The sequence below is a fragment of the Drosophila suzukii genome, chromosome X, assembly GCF_043229965.1.
Source record: "Drosophila suzukii chromosome X, CBGP_Dsuzu_IsoJpt1.0, whole genome shotgun sequence".
Classification (NCBI taxonomy): Eukaryota; Metazoa; Arthropoda; class Insecta; order Diptera; family Drosophilidae; genus Drosophila; species Drosophila suzukii.
In genome coordinates, this window is record NC_092084.1 from 18,170,558 (window position 1) to 18,189,426 (window position 18,869).

Sequence of the window (18,869 nt, forward strand, 5' to 3'; positions counted from 1 at the left end):
ACTATGAAAAGAGCAGACTTTGCTTTTTCTTTTTTCAAGTAATTTTCTACGTCCTTATATAGAAAAGGAAAGGATCAACACTTTATTTTGAACTAAAAACTATTCTGTTGGTAATAGTCACTGGGAACTTGGGATCTTCCTCTTTTAAGTATCATATACTAATTTTTATAAAATGGATTATTGTTAAGTATTTTAAATATTTGTTAATTTAAACTACTTTTAAGTTTGTAAGAAATACTCAAGCGTCGTTGATTGTATCATGCTCTTAACCCATTACCAAAAAGTCGTCTGCACGAGGTATCTATATGAGTAGTGTGGTTTTGGGTTGGGAATTCGGGATTCGGTGTGAGTGGGTGGGTGGGTTACCTTTCCGCCTCGACCTTTATGCGCTGCCGGATGACCTGCTGTCGCATGCACTCAAGCGTTGACTCCGAAAGCGTTTCCGAAATGGATGTGGCGGAATCGTCTCCACTGCTTCGTTAATTGTTTTTTTTACCAGTGTAATTGTTATGGTGTTTGTGGTGGTGTGTGTGTGGGTGAGTGTGCGTGTGTGGGTGGGTGGTTAACACATAGACAACAACATAAATACACGGACACGCGGAACAGAGAGAGAAAAAAAGGGGCGAGAAAGAGAGATACGACACATATGTACAAAATGTGGTGTTAAATGGCTAACAAAGTTGGTTAAACAAATGAAACTCGTTTAAATCCCGACACCGGCAAAATGAAAGGATGCAAAGGATGTGCGGGCCCGCTCTCACCTAATCTGGTGCTGCTGATGCTGCTGGTGCAGATCCTCATAGTTGGCATAATGCTGATAGCGATGGTTGAAGATGTCGTTCTGATGGATGCCATTGCTACCAACACCATTGGGAGCGGGCAGCGGTGGCGGTGGCTGATACGCCGGCGGCTTGCCGTTCCTCTCCAGAGCTGCCAACGCAGCGGCGGGTATCTGTTGCTGCTGCTGCTGCTGTTGGTGTTGCTGCAACTGCTGCTGTTGCTGCTGCTGCACCTGCGGCGATGAGGCTGTAGAGACCACCGATGTGGGCGGCGAAATGGTCACCGCATAGTTATCCACCGGCACCACACCATCCTTGCGATTCTTTCCAAAACGGAACATGTGCCCAATGCCGCGGAGGATGCTCGGCTTTTTGGCCCGCGACGACTTGCTGCCATGTTTGCCATCGTTAAGGGAGCTTTGGAAGGGTCCATTGCGCTGCGAGGCAAAGCCGCCCTCATGATCACCATCCTCCAAAAGCCAGGTCTTGCGGGGCTCTAGAGATGGACGCATAGAAATTCATCATTATATTAAACAAATACGAATGTATGTCCGAATACTCACTGTTGGCATCCGGTTCGCTGACCACCGCCGCCCGCAGACTGTCCTCCCTGCCACGCCCACGCGGCGCCCGCAGAGCCTGATGGCCACGCGGCTCATCCGACATCTGCAGCTCCTGCACCATCGTCTGCAGTGACTCCAGCGACGAGGACTTCTTCATGCCCAGCGATGGGCCCAGATCGCCCAGCTGATCCCTGGCCTCCGCCTCGGCGGCTGCCAGCTGCTGCTGCGTCTCCCTTTGCTCAATGCTGGATGCAGTCTTGGCATGTTTATAACCCGAAAACTGGGCATTAGCACTGGCTATGCGAGCCGTGAGGGATTCAATGGAGCCACCGTACACAGCCGACTTGGTCAGCTGGATGCGTCGCTCGCGCTCTCGCTCCTCGCGTAATTTCTTGTTCCGCTGATAGGTTCCAGTCTCACGGGCATCCAGCGCCGCATGGTGCTTCTCAGAGATACTGCGACGTCCCAGGGCGTCGCGCGAGAAATGCTCCACCCCCGAGTTGGTCTCCAAGCTCAATTGCGACGAGTAGGTGGCATCAAAGTTGCTGGACGTAGACGGTGTGCCTGGGACCACCACGGAATTGATGGATGGCCCCTGATTGCCGGCGGCCAAATTCTGCGATGGATTGGCACTGCTCGCGTTGCAGTGCTGCCCATCGTGCGGACGCGCCGGCAGAGTTCTGTAGCGAAGATTTAGTTAAAGTTAGTAAGTAAATAGAGGTGTCTTCGGGAGATATCCAGTTGGCAAACTTACGGTGACATGGGCTCGGCGTCATCCTCGATAAGCAGCGCCGTGTTGCCATGGCCAGTGAGCAGGTGCTGTGCCGGCGACCAGTTGTCGTTGGTGGCCATGTAGTAGCTCTCGTTCCGCAGAGCTGCACTGCTGCAAATGGGCGCTGCAGGCAGACGTCGCTGCTGTAGTTGCTGCTGCTGGGAGGAATGTGGCTGCTGCTGCTGTTGCTGATGGGATGGCTGCTGTGAGGATGACTGCGCTGAGTTCGATGAGCAAATGCCACCGGTTAGGCGATCCAAAACGGGGTTGCTCCATCTGTAAGACAATACATTTGGTTAATCTCCTCTTTTCATATTGGCCAGTCTAACCGATTACCCACCTGTTCATCTCATTGCCGGCACTTCCTCCACTTCCGCCGCCATTGCTGCGCTGCTCCCGCTTCTCCGGGCTCAAATAGATGACCGTGGCCCCGGAATTATCGCTGGCATTCGAGCTGCTGTTGTTGTTATTGCCGCTTCCGTTCGAATTGCTGCCGCCGCTGCTATTGCTATGGCTGTGACTGTGACTGTTGCTGTGGTCCAGAATGTCACTGGAGCTGGCCGATCGCAGGATCTTGCGGCCAACCAGCAGGGTTATGGTGCCAGGGTGTTTGCCGGGCGTGTTGACCATCGCCCGACGCAGTGTCTCCATGGCCTCGGCATTGTTTTGGCCACGCAGCGATACTCCATTTACGCTAAGCAACTGATCGTTCATCCGTAGGCGACCATCGCGTGAGGCCGCTCCGCCATGGATCACATTCTTCACGAATATGCCCAAGTCGCCGTCGTGCTTCATCAGTCCATTGCTGCTGCTGGAGGCACTCGATCCGGAAACGTTCAGATTCGAGCACGTCTTGCCCTTCACACTAACCCCCAGACCGGCCTTTTCGGTGTCGTGAACGGGAATGTGGAGGGTCAGCTCCTCGCGGGAGTGCCAGCTGTTGCTGCTGGGTGGCAGGCTGTCCTGTGGGTTTAAGAACATATATATTAGTCAGGCTCGAAATCCTCTAGAGATTCTGATTCAACTTACATTCGAAGCCGCGGACTCGCTGCCCGCATCGATAAAGTGCTGAGATTCGTTGAGCTGCGACTGCTGCTGGTGTGTGAACAGAGACCGGGCACTGCTGGATTTCTGGACCGGAATGGGAGGCGCTGGAGCAGCGGCTGCAGTTGCAGTCACTGGTGGAGCAACTGGTGCAGCCACCGCCACGCCGGCACTCTTCTCCGCCGGCTGGTCAGCCTGCTCCGCCAACTCCTGCTGACGGGAGACCACAATCCTTACGGTGGCTCCCGCTGGCATACCCCTCAAAATAGCCACCACATCCGTTTGCGTTTTCCCAGTCATGGGAGTGCCATCAACTTCCAGCAAACGATCCCCGGGCTTCAGACGCCCATCCTCGATGGCAGCTCCGCGTGGCAGTATATTCTTGATGTAGATGGGGCAATGTCCGCCGGCTGGGTTATCGCGTGTTGTGACCGAGAAGCCGAGGCCATTGGGTCCCTTCTTGAGCAAAATTTCAATTTTCCTGCCCAGTTTTCGGGTGTTGGCCACCTGCAGGGAGGTGCCGACGGGAGCAGCATGTGGCTTGCGGGTTGGTGACACCGTGGCCACCTCCACCATCTCGGCCACCTTGGAGTCCCGCTGCTGGCGGCGATTGCGATCACCGCGCAGCACTCGAACCCTCAGTTCCGAGCTCTCCAAGGCCCGCCTCAGTTGCTCCTGCACCTGCGACTCAGTGAGTCCGATCAGCTTAATGCCATTAATCTCCAGGATGCGATCGTCGCGACGCAGTCGGCCCCTTTCGGCACGACTGCCCGGCTCCACATGTTGCACCAGCAAGCCACCGCCGTGCTCTTTGTCCGGCAGAGCAGTGAGTCCCAGCGGACTGCCGTACTCGTTGATGATCAGCAGCATTTCACCATCCTTCTCCCGGATGGACTCGTACGCCTGGCCCAGTGGCTCCTTTCGCTTGCTCTCCCTGGGCAGGGACTTGCTGGAGTAGGCACCGCTTTGGCTGTGGCCATGATGATGACCACCCTGCTGGTATGTCTGCTGGGCTGGTGGCTGATTCTGCAGCTTCTCGGCTGCCTCCATCCACTTGTAGCCGTTGCCATCACCCAGAAATTGCATGGACAAGCGACCTGAGCGGGCGAATGGCTGATGGTTGCCGGAGGAGCCTCCTGCGCCATTGGTTGCATGTGGCTGCTGTTGGTGGAGCAGCTGTTCCTTCAGCTGCTGACTGGGATCGTCATCCTCCTCCCACTGGGGCGATAGCTGGCCACCGGCTTTGTCCAGCAGCAGGCGCTCCGGGGAATCCCCGCCAGCGTAATGGGGAGCCGCCGCCGACCAGCGTTTGTTACTGCCCTCCGCCTTTAAGGAAGCCAGCAGATTGGGATCACTGCTGCGGCGCACCATCAGTCCAACTCCCAGTCCAGCCATCGGACCCGATGTGGTGCTGGTTACCTCGATGTGCGGTGTGGACAGATCCCTTGGACAAGTGGGCGCCTCCGTGTTGGTGGGATCACGGAAGATGTCTGGCGAACCGGTGCCCACGGACGAACTGCCCGACGCCCCATCGCCTCCTCCTTGCGGAACTCCCGGATCCGGTCCTGGGTCCTCGAAATGGGCTAATATCTGCTCCCGGTCGTCGGCCACATCGCGCACACAGTCATCCGGATCGAGGATGCCCGACTGTGTCTGCAGATGCGTCACGGTCACCCAGGAATCGGGCTGTAAATGGGGAAAAACAACAAATTTTAATTAGTTTTATGGTTTAGAGAGGTGGTACGATAATTCATTAAAAACTATTTTCATCAAGCCCTTGTTTGATAAACCTTTGGTAAGGATCCCCTTTACGATATAAAATCTTTAATATTTAAATAGGGGTTTTTTAAAATCTTTATGCATTTCGTATTTCTATCATTATATTTTGTATTACTTATTAAATATATTTCCTTATTTCACTTAATAATTACTTTATGGTTTTTATAAGTTCACAGTATGGAGTTTGTACTGTACTCTCAAGAAAAGAAGAAAAAAAACCGAGACGTGCAGCTCTTGCATCTGTTATTCCTATTAGACTCGGGGCCATGGAAGTCGCGGAAGTCTTTCCCAACATCCAAGCCCTCCCCCAAAATCTCCAATCTGCAATCTTCAATCTTCAATCTGGAAGAGGCAATGAAGAGGCATCGTCTCGCGGACTCACTTCTCACATCCCATTTGCACCATCTTGCACATCTGTGCTTCCGCATGGAGCAACCACTTTACGTGTTGAGTCAGAGTCACTCCGTCCATCCGAAACTCGGCTCACGTGGGCTCAACTTGAACTCCCTGAGCGACGCCTAATAAGCCAGACCACGACGACCTCCAGCGCCCCAAATTGCAATCTTCTCGTCGAGCTGAGCTGAGCTGAGCCAAGGAGCTGGCGGTGTTGCTTTTGGCATTCCGATGGATTCCACAACAAATGCCAAATGCCGGCCACCAGCAACAAGGGCACTCAGAGAAATTCTCGATATTTAATCTGATATATTTATTCTATTTTGAAAATGTTACCACAAAATGGTTTCCATCATTATTTTTCACAAATTCTTGTAGCATACAAAATAAGAACCTAACCAGTTTTATAATATAAGCATTAACATGATCCATAAAAATTTTTAGATACCTTAACTTTTTGATAATCTTTTTTTAAATCGGTAATCCAAAATATCTTAACTGTGTTTTAAATATTTTATAATTATTTTAAAGCAGTAGTTAAAGTTTAAAAATGATTATTTTTTAATTTTTTAAGGTTGCTTCTCTCATTTCTCTCCCAATTACAATAAATAACTATTATTTAAATATTTCTCTTATTTCCAGGAATATGTAAAAATTATCTATATATTTTATAATATTTTTTTCGAGTGCATAAGAAACAAAACAATTGCATCATGGCTGAAAGAAACCAGTCAAAAGCGTTGGAGGCTCAGCGACTGAGACGAGCTGCAGAACTGGAACGTCGAACGAAACGTCAACTTGGCGCAATAATTTCGGCTATTTTTCGCGTCTTTTTCTTTATTTCTTTCTACGGATCGCCTTTGTTTTTGGTTTGTTGCCTCACATGGTTTGTTCGATGTTTTTGTTTGTGGGTCAAAGAGCGCGCGCATTCAGGTATTCTATCCATCGGATGCAGCACCGATTTTTGGGATTCCAAATCGCGATTCGATGCGGAGAATGGAGCGTTAAGAATGCAGTTAGGACACAGTGGGTAGAGTTTTATGGTATTAAGATAGTCAATTTTTTACCTAATCGATTTGATTTAATTTAATTCATTTAATTTTAAACAATAAAAAATCAATACCTTTTTATCCCAATAATTTTTATTCAAATGCTATCTACTTTTGTGCCACTGTACCTCATTGATTATATTTCTTTATGGTCATTTGTCAATGGAAATTATGCGGCAACGAGCAGACAACACGATCTCGTTCTCATATATCATAAAAAGATTGAAAATGCAATGTGGGCGTGGCCATGGGGCTAACAAGTGACGTATCGAACTGGAGGAATGCCGAAAGAGATGGTGATTGGATTTGTCATGTGTATACATCGGCACGTAGAAAAATATATCTTTCATATATCTTATAAAATTACAGGTATGTTTTTTAGCCTTATCAAAGATAACTATAGTCTTACAGAACTTTTTGAAAATATTTGAAAAATCTACTACAGATCTTATAGCACGTTTTAAATGTAAACTTATAGTACATAGTACTATGTGAAAGGTTATACCTTATACTCTATAATCCATAAATATTAAATCTATTATATCTTATTAAAAATTAAATCTTAATATTTTAACATAATGAATTCGATATGAGTTCAAGTTTGGGGATTTTGAGTTTGTGAATTCAGAGCATTTCACATATCTTAATTTCTGGATATCATCATGATCATATTTCACCTATTAAATCTTAATATTTTACCCTAATGACTTCATTTAGAAGTTTATTAGCTTTGATTTTTATAATTTTAATGCTTTTTTATCTCAGTGAGTTAAAGTTCGTGGATCTTAAGTTTGTGAATAGCTAGTGTCATTGATTCGGGGCATGCCATATATCATCGTATCTGGATACTATCATATCTTTACCTTCACACATGAGTAGGCCGAGGGCGAGGGCGGTCGCTTGGGCAGCGTGAGGGAGTAGGACTTGTGGAGCTGCCCGTGGGGAATCCCCTCGTGCTTGGCGGCCACCTTGTAGGTGTGTCGCCACCCAAAAAGACCGCCCAACTTGTTGGCCAACGCCGGACATTTTGGCGGTACGTCGAACATGTCGATCCCGAATCCGATCTTTGGTATTTGCTGATTTGTTTTAAATTTAAATATTATTTTCACTTTGTATCGATTTATTTTTCACGTTTTATTGTTCGCTTTTCGTTGGCCTTTCTTTGTCACTGCCGATTAATGGTAATTTGAGGAACATTTCACCGCTAAATGACATTTAAATGGTAAATATTTGTTAATTGTGATTCAACGCTTAGTCACTGTGTGTCATTGTTATTATAATTGTTATTGTTCACGACTTATTCTTCGTTCTTATCGGTGATGCAATGCGGCAACTGTTAAGAGCTACCTCTATCAAAAACGCTATCAAAGTGCAGTATGAATTGGCTGCCTTATCGCAGATGCGGAAGTACTATCTTCGGCACACTCAAAACTCAAAAACAAAAACCAAGTCTGCGACATTGGCAGCAGTCTATATAAGATAGTATAAGGAAAGGCGCCATAAAACAAGTGAATGAAGCTATCTTCTGCGAAAGGGAATTTTCAAAATAACTTCAAGAAATCGGAGCATATCTTAAATAAACAAAGAAATCCAAACCCAAATCAAGAAAAAAACGATGCAGAAGTCAACGAATGATAAACAAACGCACTTATCAAATTAGAAATCGAAACCAAGACATATACAAAAATGATTTCAAGAGTGGTAGTTAAGGGTTATGTTTCTATTTTGAGAGACAACAAACCGCTTTGCCACTTTGCACATTCACCAAAAATATAAACCCATTTTTCATTTGGGTTTACAATTATTTTAGAAACTTGTTTTTCGGTTCTGAGACTCTTGGCTGGCAAAGGCCTTTCCCAGGCAATTTTCCGGCTTGCATGGCTACCACTTTATTTCCCCCTTTACATACGTGCCCCGGCATTTTTTGTCTTATTCTCTATAATATGTAGATATATATATACATATAATGCATTAATATATAGATAAATCAACTGACAGCGGACAGTTGCAACAGCAAAAAGGCAGTGGCAGCAACGACGGCAGGTTGAACTCATTTCGCACACAAATTCGCTTTGATTATGCACCTGAGCAGCCGCTGCGAGTGCCGTGGGAGCAAAAGAGATGGATGGTGAGACACACCTGTAATAAATGCGATACCAACAACAACAATGGTCCGCATTTGAAGCGCCAACAACGCGCTGAAGCATGACAAGATATATCTCCCAAGTCCACCATACCATACCCCCCAAACCCATCCCAAATGCGATTTATTTGCCTACTAGAAATTTTAGACTCAGCAAAAGGCAGTCTCCTTAGTACGGAAAAAAAGCTTGAGATTCAGATACAGCTACTTTCAAAATATATACACACACATACGTGTGTTTTTATATGTTTATATAGACCCCAGAGTTCGCATAAACATTTTTCCAGGCCGAGCCAATATTTGTTCAAGACGAAAATAAAACCCAAGTCGAGTTGGCTGCAGAAATTAAACAAATTTTTGGTACTCGCGCAATCCACTGGTTTGATCTACACAGAGAGAAAATTACTCGTTTCTATTACTTTTAAACTTAGTTCCTTCTTAAATTTAATATGAAATAACTAGCTAAATTACTTAATTCTCCCTTGAATTACACATGAATAGTTATTCGCACGCTCATTGGAAGGTCAGAGGGTTGGAAATTCACCAACTTGTCTCATTCATTAGCGTTTCCATTCAATAGTAGTGGTCATTGTGAGAAACGAGTTCATTCATTCACTAAAGCATTCATTCATTGATTGATTTACCCAAGCATTCATTTGGCTAATTAAAAGTGTACTCATACTACTTCGATTTCTAATTAAATTGAGTAGCTAAGACTAATAAATTATAAATCCCACTATTAGGTAAACATTTTAATTAATTGGAATTTATAAAAAAAATATTCATTAACATTACTTGCATTTTACAACTACAGACATCCAAAATACTCTTTGTCATTGAGTATTTTATAAAGTAAAGTAAATTATAGCTTTATCACGTGTTGAAAACAAGCAATATGTACCTACTTTATAAAATTATTTAAATTATTTTCCTATTTACTTGTGAATGCCTACCTATTTATTTGGTATACTAAATTCCGATTACGAATCACGCACTTATTTGCATTATCAATTAGCAAATCCCTTCTTGGCGGCGATTATGAAATTAAAAAACGCTACCTGCATAGAAATGGCTATACGATGATGATGATGATGATGATCGCCCCTACCATATATATCATATGCATATTACATTATAATGGAATCAGCGATGCCACTCCCTTGGGAAGAAATTAATTGAAACGAGAGAAAAATACTCGTAAATTAGCATAAAATGCGATCATATAAAGTTTTGTGATGCGGCCACGCCCCCGAGACATGCAAACCATAGACCCCCCGCCCCCATTTTCGTTTCGATTCCTCTGTGATCTCAAAGTGGGAGCTTTTCGCCAGAGTTTTCAGCATTCAGCGCATTCAGTTTTCAGTTTTCAGTTTTCTGAAAGAGTTGGCCATAATTCGCAATCAGGCCTTTAACAACCCACGAGATGCCGTGAGGTCCCGGTTCCAATTGGCTGGGGGGAAATGAATTGAAAAATGGGAGTTGGAGGTGGGCCAGGATGGAGTTGGGGGGTGGGGGGGTGGATAAATGTGAGTGCCACACAAACGTGCAAGAAATATGCAGGAGAAGAAAAGAAAGGCCAAATTACACGTTGTCATTATGCATGCCATGCAGCAAAGGGCGGGAAAAACTCAGAGGAAAAGACCATAATGAAGTGTAGCAAAAGGCAGAAAAGTCAGAAAAGAGTGGAAAATGGTATGCAAAAAAAAAAATCAGAAATAACTACAGCTAAGTGCAGCTACAAAGAGGCGGACCCTGAGGGGCGTGGCCCTCTATTGTTGATTTAAAAAACATTATGGTTAGCGCCGGGGCAAGTAACGGAGAAATTTACCATGAAAGAATTTTCCAAGAAATAACTAAAGAGATATATATAGCAACTACTTGAAATATAAAGATTTCCAAGATTTTAACCAAGTTAAAAAAAAAGATCATCTCTTACAGACCCAAAAAACTAACCAAACCCTTGTTAGTGAATCTGCAACCTATTCAAATTTCCCACAATTATATCCCCCAGATAAATACTAAACTATATTGCTGCCTGTGCAAGCCCAGATAAACAATAAACATTTTTCTCTCGCTCAAGTAAAGCTTTCAAGACCCCAGAAAACTAGTGAAAGGAGAGAGGCGGCACCTTTTTAGCAGGCAGCTGATTTGCATATGATTAACACAAAGAAAGCAAAATAATATATCATCATGGAGGGCATTTACACAAATAATTTGCAAATAATTGAATCAATGTCTGTTTTCCATTTTTTTTGCACCGATCTCCAGCTGAAAACATATGGCCCCGGGGTGACAAGGGCAATTGAGGGTCAGTCGGGCTAAATAGAAAACAGAAAAGACTTAAACAGATGCTCTTTCTTAAACGGAAAACAGCTGAATAAAGCTGTCGAGGGGAAAACCGAGTGAGGAAGGTGAAAATGCAGTCGACGCCGTTTAAGGCTATTAATGTCAATTGCAACGCTTTCTAAATGGCCAGCCATTCAATTTGGCTTTCCCAATCACATTAAGCACTCTAATTATTATCAATCGGTGCGATGTGCGATATGATATGATGTGATATGGGATCGAGTGGGCGTCATCTAGCCTTTTTCCCATATGCTGAGGTCGCTGGCCCGCGGGAAAATATTTCACAATGGACGAACAAAAAGAAAAGTCAGCAAAAGTGACACAAGCTCCGTCGTAGACCCCACTCTATTCCAGGTTGATGGCCAAAGAAAGCCTTCCTTAATGACTGAAAAAAGGAAAAAAAAAAAGCTGACAAGAAAAAGAGCTTGAACCTTTAACACCCATCATGCGTGTTATGAAAATGGGGGGGGGGGGGAACGAAACCTTCCACTATATAGCGGCTCATCAACTTTTGCTTTTGTCTTTTTTTTCTCTCAGCTCTTACCTTTTCCATTTTTTGCTTAATTACTGCCCAGGTAATTATGCGACACTTTAGCCAAGATCAATGGTTCGAGAACGACACATGTAGCTATAAAGAAGTTTTTATCAAGGAAGTAGCATTGTAAACACATCATTATATACTTCTTATAGTGATGAACTGTAATACATTAACTGTCATCATTTTTCTAAAAAAAAATCTTACTAGAAATATATGATTTGCATTTAAAATGTACCAATAATATAAACAATATTCTATCCATAAGATTATATTTTCTATAAACTGGCTACTGCTAATTCGAGAACAACACATTTATAAAGATGTTTTTTTTTATCAAGGAAGTAAGCACTCCAGACACATAATTATATCTTTCTTATATTTAAGAACTGTAATATAATATAACTGCCATTATTTTTTCAAAAAATATTCATGCTTGAAATTTATGATTTACATATAAAACATTCCAATACAATAAGAAATATACTATCCTAAAGATTATATTTTCTAAAAACTGGCTACTACTAACACATGTAACTGTAAAGAAGTTTTTTATCATTATATCATCAGTATATCTTTCTTATATTTACGAACTTTAGTATAGTATGTGTCATAATTTTTCTAATGTTCTTATAAAATATTTCAAATCTATAAACAATATCCTATCCAAAAGATTATATTTTTTAAAAACTGGCTACTGCTAATTTTAGTGTGAAAACTGGCAGTTACATCCGATTCTCCTCTACATATATGTATCAATCATATCAATCCCCCCTAATACTTGTGTAAATATAAAGTTGAATCACAAATTATATTTCACAAACACGCGCTTGGCTCACATTTCCGCTGATAGGTAAACAAATTACTACCCCACCCGTTTTGGTCCCACAAAAAGAGAGCCTGTGAGTCAGGGCCTTGGAATAGATAATACCCCACTACTCCTCGACCGTAACCCTTATCCACATTACCCCTTTGACATCTGGACAAATTGGGAAATGTACAAGGTAAAACTTTGAGTAACTGTCGTATAATGTGACGCTTTATGTACTCTTCAGAAAATGTTTATTTAATGCGCTTTTTTCTACGTTTTTTCGTTTTTTTTTCGTGTTTGTTACGTATTAATATTAATTGCTTGTTGAGCAGGGAAAAACTTTCATCTTTTCCTACCCATTTTTAAAGTGGAGCGTCGGCGACATGAACTGCAAGCAAGCGGCGAATACAGTGAGCCCAGACGAATGGTAAACAACAAAAGCCGCTTACAAACTTTAACTCGTAATTGCCATTGCCGAAAAAAAAATATTTAAAAGGGGGCGGCGGTAGGGGAAAGGTAAAAAAAAAAAACAGAAAAAAAACCCCAACCGGTTCGCTTCTTGACTCCAAAAAGTTGACTGAACCTTTGGCGAGGGAAAAGGGAGGGTTTTTTTTGGGCGAATGAGTTGTGATTGAGTAACACAGATTTTAATTGATTTAAACGGCTGCGACTTTTGCTTAATTGCACGTGAAAAGGCAGAGGAAGTACGGAAGTTTGGGAGAAAAGTAAAAGCAGACCGTACACTGGGAGAAAATACCGCGAAAGATATTTAGGTTTAGACAAATAAATATTTTGAATATTAAGAAAATGCTATAAAAGGTTTTAAAAATGAACTTAACCAACTGTAATTATCAGTTTTTTTAATGTTATTAGTATTTTCAGTTTAATTTTTACTTTCCCCATTTAAATAGATTTATCCTTATCGGTTTTTCATAAGAATTTTTATATAAATTCCAAGATGTCCCAAAGTCTATAACTTTTTTCTCAGTGAAGAGTAAAAAAAGGGTGCTCGTTATATCTTGAAAACCTTAAAGCAAACTCCACCAACTCTCATTACTCACTAATATTTAATATCTTAGTTACACTTAGTTACCTAAAATGGTTATGATAAGGCTGCGAAAGAGATGGAGAGATGATAAAAGAAAGAGGCAGCTACACAGAGAGAAAGAGACAGTGCCAACACGTGCTCGTATTTCGTATTCGTTTCAGGTCAATTGAGTTCACTGTCACTTTCACTCACTGTCGTCTGTAACCAACAAGTTTGTATTTATTTATTTTTGTTTTAAGCCACTTTGGTGACACTTGGCAACCAAAAACAACAACGAAATAAAAAAACACAAGTAAAACAGTTAATCAAGCTGAGCCGGCTTTTAACTGTGCCTTTCGATTGTTTTGATTCGTTTTGTTTGATGGCCAACAGTCAGCGATTTATTGGTATTTACGCTTTGTTTTTCTGTCGGCGCTTTTGCTGCTTTTAGCCAGTATCATTTTATTTTTGGAGAAATACGAACAAACGTATTACAAATCTGTAGAAACTTCAGATATTTTTAGCAGGTATCTAAGAACATTTAGGACTATTAACTTTTTAGTTTTTAAATGTTGTTATGACTAATAAAATATATCTGTTCCGCTTATAACCAACAAAAACATTATCAAAATCATCACAATTCAATATCATAAGCCATAGAAAGGGTTGAATTTAAATACTTTAAGAACTACATACGGAAAGTCACCTCTTCAAGCTGAAATCGAATAATTGAGTGATCACAGAAACGAGATTACCATCTATAACCCCACCCACAGTACCCCTAAAACAAGTTTTTATGACCTTTCCTGCTTTAGATTGCAGAAATCGAACGTTTGGAATAACCCAAGGATCCGAAAAATAGAAAAGTACACAGCGAATAGCAAAAATATTTTATCAAATCGAAGCCACAACCGTAACCCGAAAGTTATTTTATCTGTGCAGAACGATAAGATTAACGCCAAGAATCGAAGGCACGCAGAAAAGGCCATACATACCATGGTCTATACATATGTGGAACCATTCTAGTGGGTCAAACCCACCCAATCGATGCCAAAGTCAGTGAAGGCCAACCACAAGCTCAACTCAAGCGGCAACTCCAACTGGTGGAACCACCCCCTTCGGTTGGCCCCCGGCCACGCCCCTGGCTTCCCGGGCTTCCAACCTGCTCCGACACCAAGTTTTAGCCTCAGTTTTAGTTCTCGTTCCCATTCGGATGCGAATTCTTGTTCTTTGCGGCATTCCTGCCAAGTGAAAGTCGTTGCAATCAAGGCTATATTCAATTCTCAAGGCTTCAGTTGCAAATGGTGATATGGAAAAAATGATACACATTTCAAAGAACTTCCTGGAACTCGGGATAAACTATATTTTTAATTAAACTGCCCCAGCTTGAATTTAATTACCAGAAGATTATATCTGGAGAGAAACGAGGCTCTTTAAAAATGTTCAAACAATATAGGTTCAATAAAACTGGTTCAAATATGAGATATTTAAACCCATAAAAGTTGGATTTAAAGATAGTCCCAGTATAAAACTTGCATTCAAAAACGGATATCAACAAGTGTCAAAAAAGTTGGCAAAGTATGTTCAAGTTGAAGTTGTATTCAACCTAACACAATGATTCAAATGTTTTGCGACAAAACCAAAAGAATTTCAATTAGTGGTAATCGCAAGTATTTCCAATTTTAGAATTTTCCTCAAACCTTAACTCATGATAAGAATGTTATTGAACCAATCCAAAGAAAAAATGGAAGGAAAACAAAGGTATAATGGGGGGAACACAGTGGTAAAGTAATGCAATAATCCCTATTAAACATAATCCGAGGATGTAACTTTTTTGGGAAACCCTATCCTAAAGAAAATTCCATTGCCATCCGACCCGTAAAAATGTGGGAATGTCTGGTTCTAATTACCCGCTGTAAAATCAACTGAAATTGGAAACCCAAATGGTTTTATTAGCTGTCGTAATGGTTCAGGAAACGACGAAGGTAGGAGAAAGATAAATGAAAAGGTCAAAGGATCCGATCCTCAGAAGAAGCCACCAAAAGGTTACAAAAATAAATACAGCAAGAAAGGGAACATAAAACATATGGTGGGAAGGTTCCCACTCTTGAACGCCTTCCAAGTACAGGTGCCTTTTAGGTAATAGCATTTGAAGATGTTTCGAGAAATTTTGAAGAACTCCATTATTGCATAGTAGTTTATAAAGAATATTAGACTCTTTAGATCTTAAAAATTTATATAACCCATTTAAATGAGTAGTTTGCCTATTGTTTGTAATTTTCCCGAGTGTATTTGTGTGCATGTCAAGACATTTCCTGCATTTCCTTGATCGTCATGGGAAACTGAGCACAAGAAAACCTTTATAAGAAAACGAAGAATCACCCCTAACAACAAGTGTTTGCGCCTCTCGCATAATTAAATAGGAAACTTTTGCGTTATCTGGAATTTAATCTCAACTGTTTTTGTGTCGTGTTTAGATGTGTATCTCGTTCTTTATCAGATAACAGCCGTGGATAAACCTTAATTTTCTTGCTATTTTAACAAAAGCACAATGGTCTCGAAACTGTGGCAATGCCAAGTTTTCACTTTTTTGGCACTTGAACAGAACACAAAAAAATACGAATTTTTCACTTGTTTTTTTATGTTGTTGTATTATTTTATTTTGCACTTGAATTCGAACCGTTAAAACAATTGTGCTAAACAATTGAGGTACCGACGACCCAGCGACGGCGACGTCCGACGACGACGCATTTCAACAGCGAAGTGAAGTAAAGTGCGGACGACGGTCCCGTCCCGGTCGCAAAAACAAAATACAAAACACACACCAGTCGCAACCGCCGGAGAGAAAGAGAGGGAGAGCGAGCGATCGCAGGTGAGTGAGCGAGTCGGTGAGAGCAAGCTGCACTGGCAAAAATAACGCTTACAAAAGAAAACCTTGGTTTAGAAAATCAATCACAAGGGTATGTCAAATATGTACTTATATTAAAAAAAGGAGCAATAGCTACAAAAATATAGGTTATAGCTAATTTAAAATTGTCTTCTAACAAAGAATATGTAAGTAAATACAATAAAAAGAAAGAACAAAATTGTGGTACTATTAGCTATGCAGCTAAAGAATTCGCGGTTTATTCATAAAGGTGTGCAAAATAAATAAACTAACCGAGCTGAATAATTCGTGTATAATTTACTTAAGTGTCCAAAATACATAAATTAAAAGATCTGAAGAATTCGCGTTTGGTTTAAATGAAACTATTAACACAGAGAAACAAAGTTGCAAGTGATAAATTATCTATTTTGGTTTTATTCAAAACCTTTCTTTACCAAAACACAGAGAAACATTTTACACATATTAATGAAAAATATTTTTTTAGTGCATTGAGAGAACGTACTCTCTTTTTCACCTGCGCTTGTCAAGTGCAGGCGGCGTCAGTGGCTCTCAAACTGTTGGCAAATGACCACCGGGTAAAGATAGCAACAACAAACACTGCGTAGAAGAACTTTGTCAAGCGGAACGCAAACTCAAATGCGCAAAAACAAAAAAAAACAGCAGGAAAAGGGGATGCAACCAGTACAACAACAACAACAACAGCAAAATTAGAAGCAGCAACAAGTGCCTAGAATGTGGAATTTCGAATCGAATTTATAATACCCTAATTACAGAGAAATGTGATTTAAACAAAATAGATCTAATGACAAAAGGATCCATCTCTTTAAAGCATTTTTTAATTATCAAATGGCACAAAAACGATACGAAAAAAGATATCATAGGGAATTTAGTAAACACAGATAAATATTCAAGAACATTGTTCTTGAACTGAGAACATTTGTTCTTAAAACCAGTGTAAGTACCTTTTGGTATCATTGTTCTCAATATCAGAATTCTCTATACTATAAAAGATTTACTCAAGTTTATCGGTTGAACAATGTGCAATCCAATAAAAACCGAAATATAATATATAAATATAGGTGACCCATGGAACCGAATAATCCATATACCCCGACGCCCTTCTGGGCGGCACTGAATGCAAATTTAAGTGGAATGGGCCAGGGTTTCAGGGGATACGCATAGGTGGGGTAAAAACAAAGAGTAGGGAAGCGCAGAATGTGACGCCAGGACGTCGTTGGCATTGTTATGCGATGTTCTTGTTGTTGCTGGCAGGAAGGCAAACTAGACACAAAATGCCAAGAACGATTGACGACGATGTCGGCGACGCCTGATAATGACGATGGTCGGTTGGTTGGTCGGTTGGGATAGTGGATGGTAATCATCATCATTAGCAGTTTCCTTTTCCAACTTATTTTCTGGGACCAAAACAGCACCGCACCATCGGAAACAAAAAGAACAACAATGGGCCGGCCTTCGAGTGCATTTGCAATTGTTAGTTTGTTAGGCATTTTTTTCCGTTTTCAGCTGAAATTCTCGCGCTATGAAACCAAACGAACTGGAAAGCTTCCTTTTTCCACGAACAACAACTGCAAAAGCGGAGGAAAAACTCGCCAACATTCGCATAATTAATGAGAGAAACGAAAAAGCAGAAGAAAAAAATATAACAAAAATTAAATACATAAATTCAATTTGTTGGTCAGACTTATAAGTACAGTAATGGTTCAGTTATTAAATCTTATATATTTAACAAATATCAAAAGTATCTTTTTGATTTTTTAAGATTTTAGTTGATCCGAATTCTATATAGTCCTACCAAGTAAACCTATTTCGCAGTAATAATAGTCTTATAGATTTTATTTTTTAATTCCCAAGAAATAAATCGATAGTAAAATGCATTCTCCCCATTAAAAGTAAATAATCCTGTGTTCGCTCCCTAGAGATCACTGTACTCGATTTGTTGGTACTATATGCGCTATTATTATTATGTATCCGCATAAAAATGAAGAGAAAGAGTGAGTGGTCACTTTTTGTATTCGTGTGTGAGCTGAAGCTCATCAAGTTCTGATTGCATTTAATTAATTCATTTCGCACAGGTTTTTCTTCGCTGGCAAACCACTCAATCACTCCATTGGTGAGTCATCAATCAAATCCCAAGTTTCCTTTCTTTAGCAATTAGATCTTCACCGTTCTGTGGCTGTCCCATTCATTCATTTACAAAATCCCATTGTTTGACCAGTGACTGTAAAACCTGAAGCACCCAAAACTTCCGTTCGGTTAAAAGAAATAACAAACAAAAAAAAAAGCTTTGTCAGCAGCCAAAATGCGAGCACACAATAACTAATGAGCAATAAGCCGTAGGGGAGGTGGGAAAATATATAACGAGGTACACGGAAAATATGTTTTCCTTCTTTAAACTAATTTATCACTTACAAAAAAAAAAAGAATTTAAATGGCTTATCAAAATTGAAATTAAGATTAAGCCTCTATAAGCCCTAAAATGTTTGTAATTAATAGTCAACCATAAGGAAAAACATCTGAAAAGTGTTCAAGTATTGCCCATATGTAATTCCTTGTAAGCACACCCTAAATTTCTAGTTAAACTCACTCAAACCCCCTTTACCTATTTGTAATCAATCTATATTTATGTTTTTTTCTCTGTAACTGAAAAGTTGGTGGTTTCGTTATTGAAAACCTTCTCAGCTGTTTTCAAGCAGCTGGTCTCGTTTTTAAACTTTTTTTCA

General features: G+C 41.1%; 1 protein-coding gene across 5 annotated transcripts in view; it reads right to left on the minus strand.

Annotated features, from left to right (window-relative positions):
* baz (par-3 family cell polarity regulator) overlaps positions 1–18,869 on the minus strand; it is a 40,758-nt gene that overhangs the window by 2,114 nt on the left and 19,775 nt on the right. The window contains exons 1-8 of one of the 5 annotated variants that reach the window (XM_017076218.4): positions 15,922–16,038; positions 7,243–7,583; positions 3,144–4,844; positions 2,455–3,077; positions 2,097–2,390; positions 1,343–2,022; positions 762–1,275; positions 367–471 (exon numbers count right to left, since the gene is read on the minus strand). In XM_017076218.4, coding sequence (XP_016931707.2) covers positions 367–471; positions 762–1,275; positions 1,343–2,022; positions 2,097–2,390; positions 2,455–3,077; positions 3,144–4,844; positions 7,243–7,425 — 4,100 coding nt within the window. In that variant the 5' untranslated portion in view covers positions 7,426–7,583; positions 15,922–16,038. The other 4 variants (XM_036821001.3, XM_070997832.1, XM_017076219.4 and 1 more) reach the window with 4 other exon arrangements.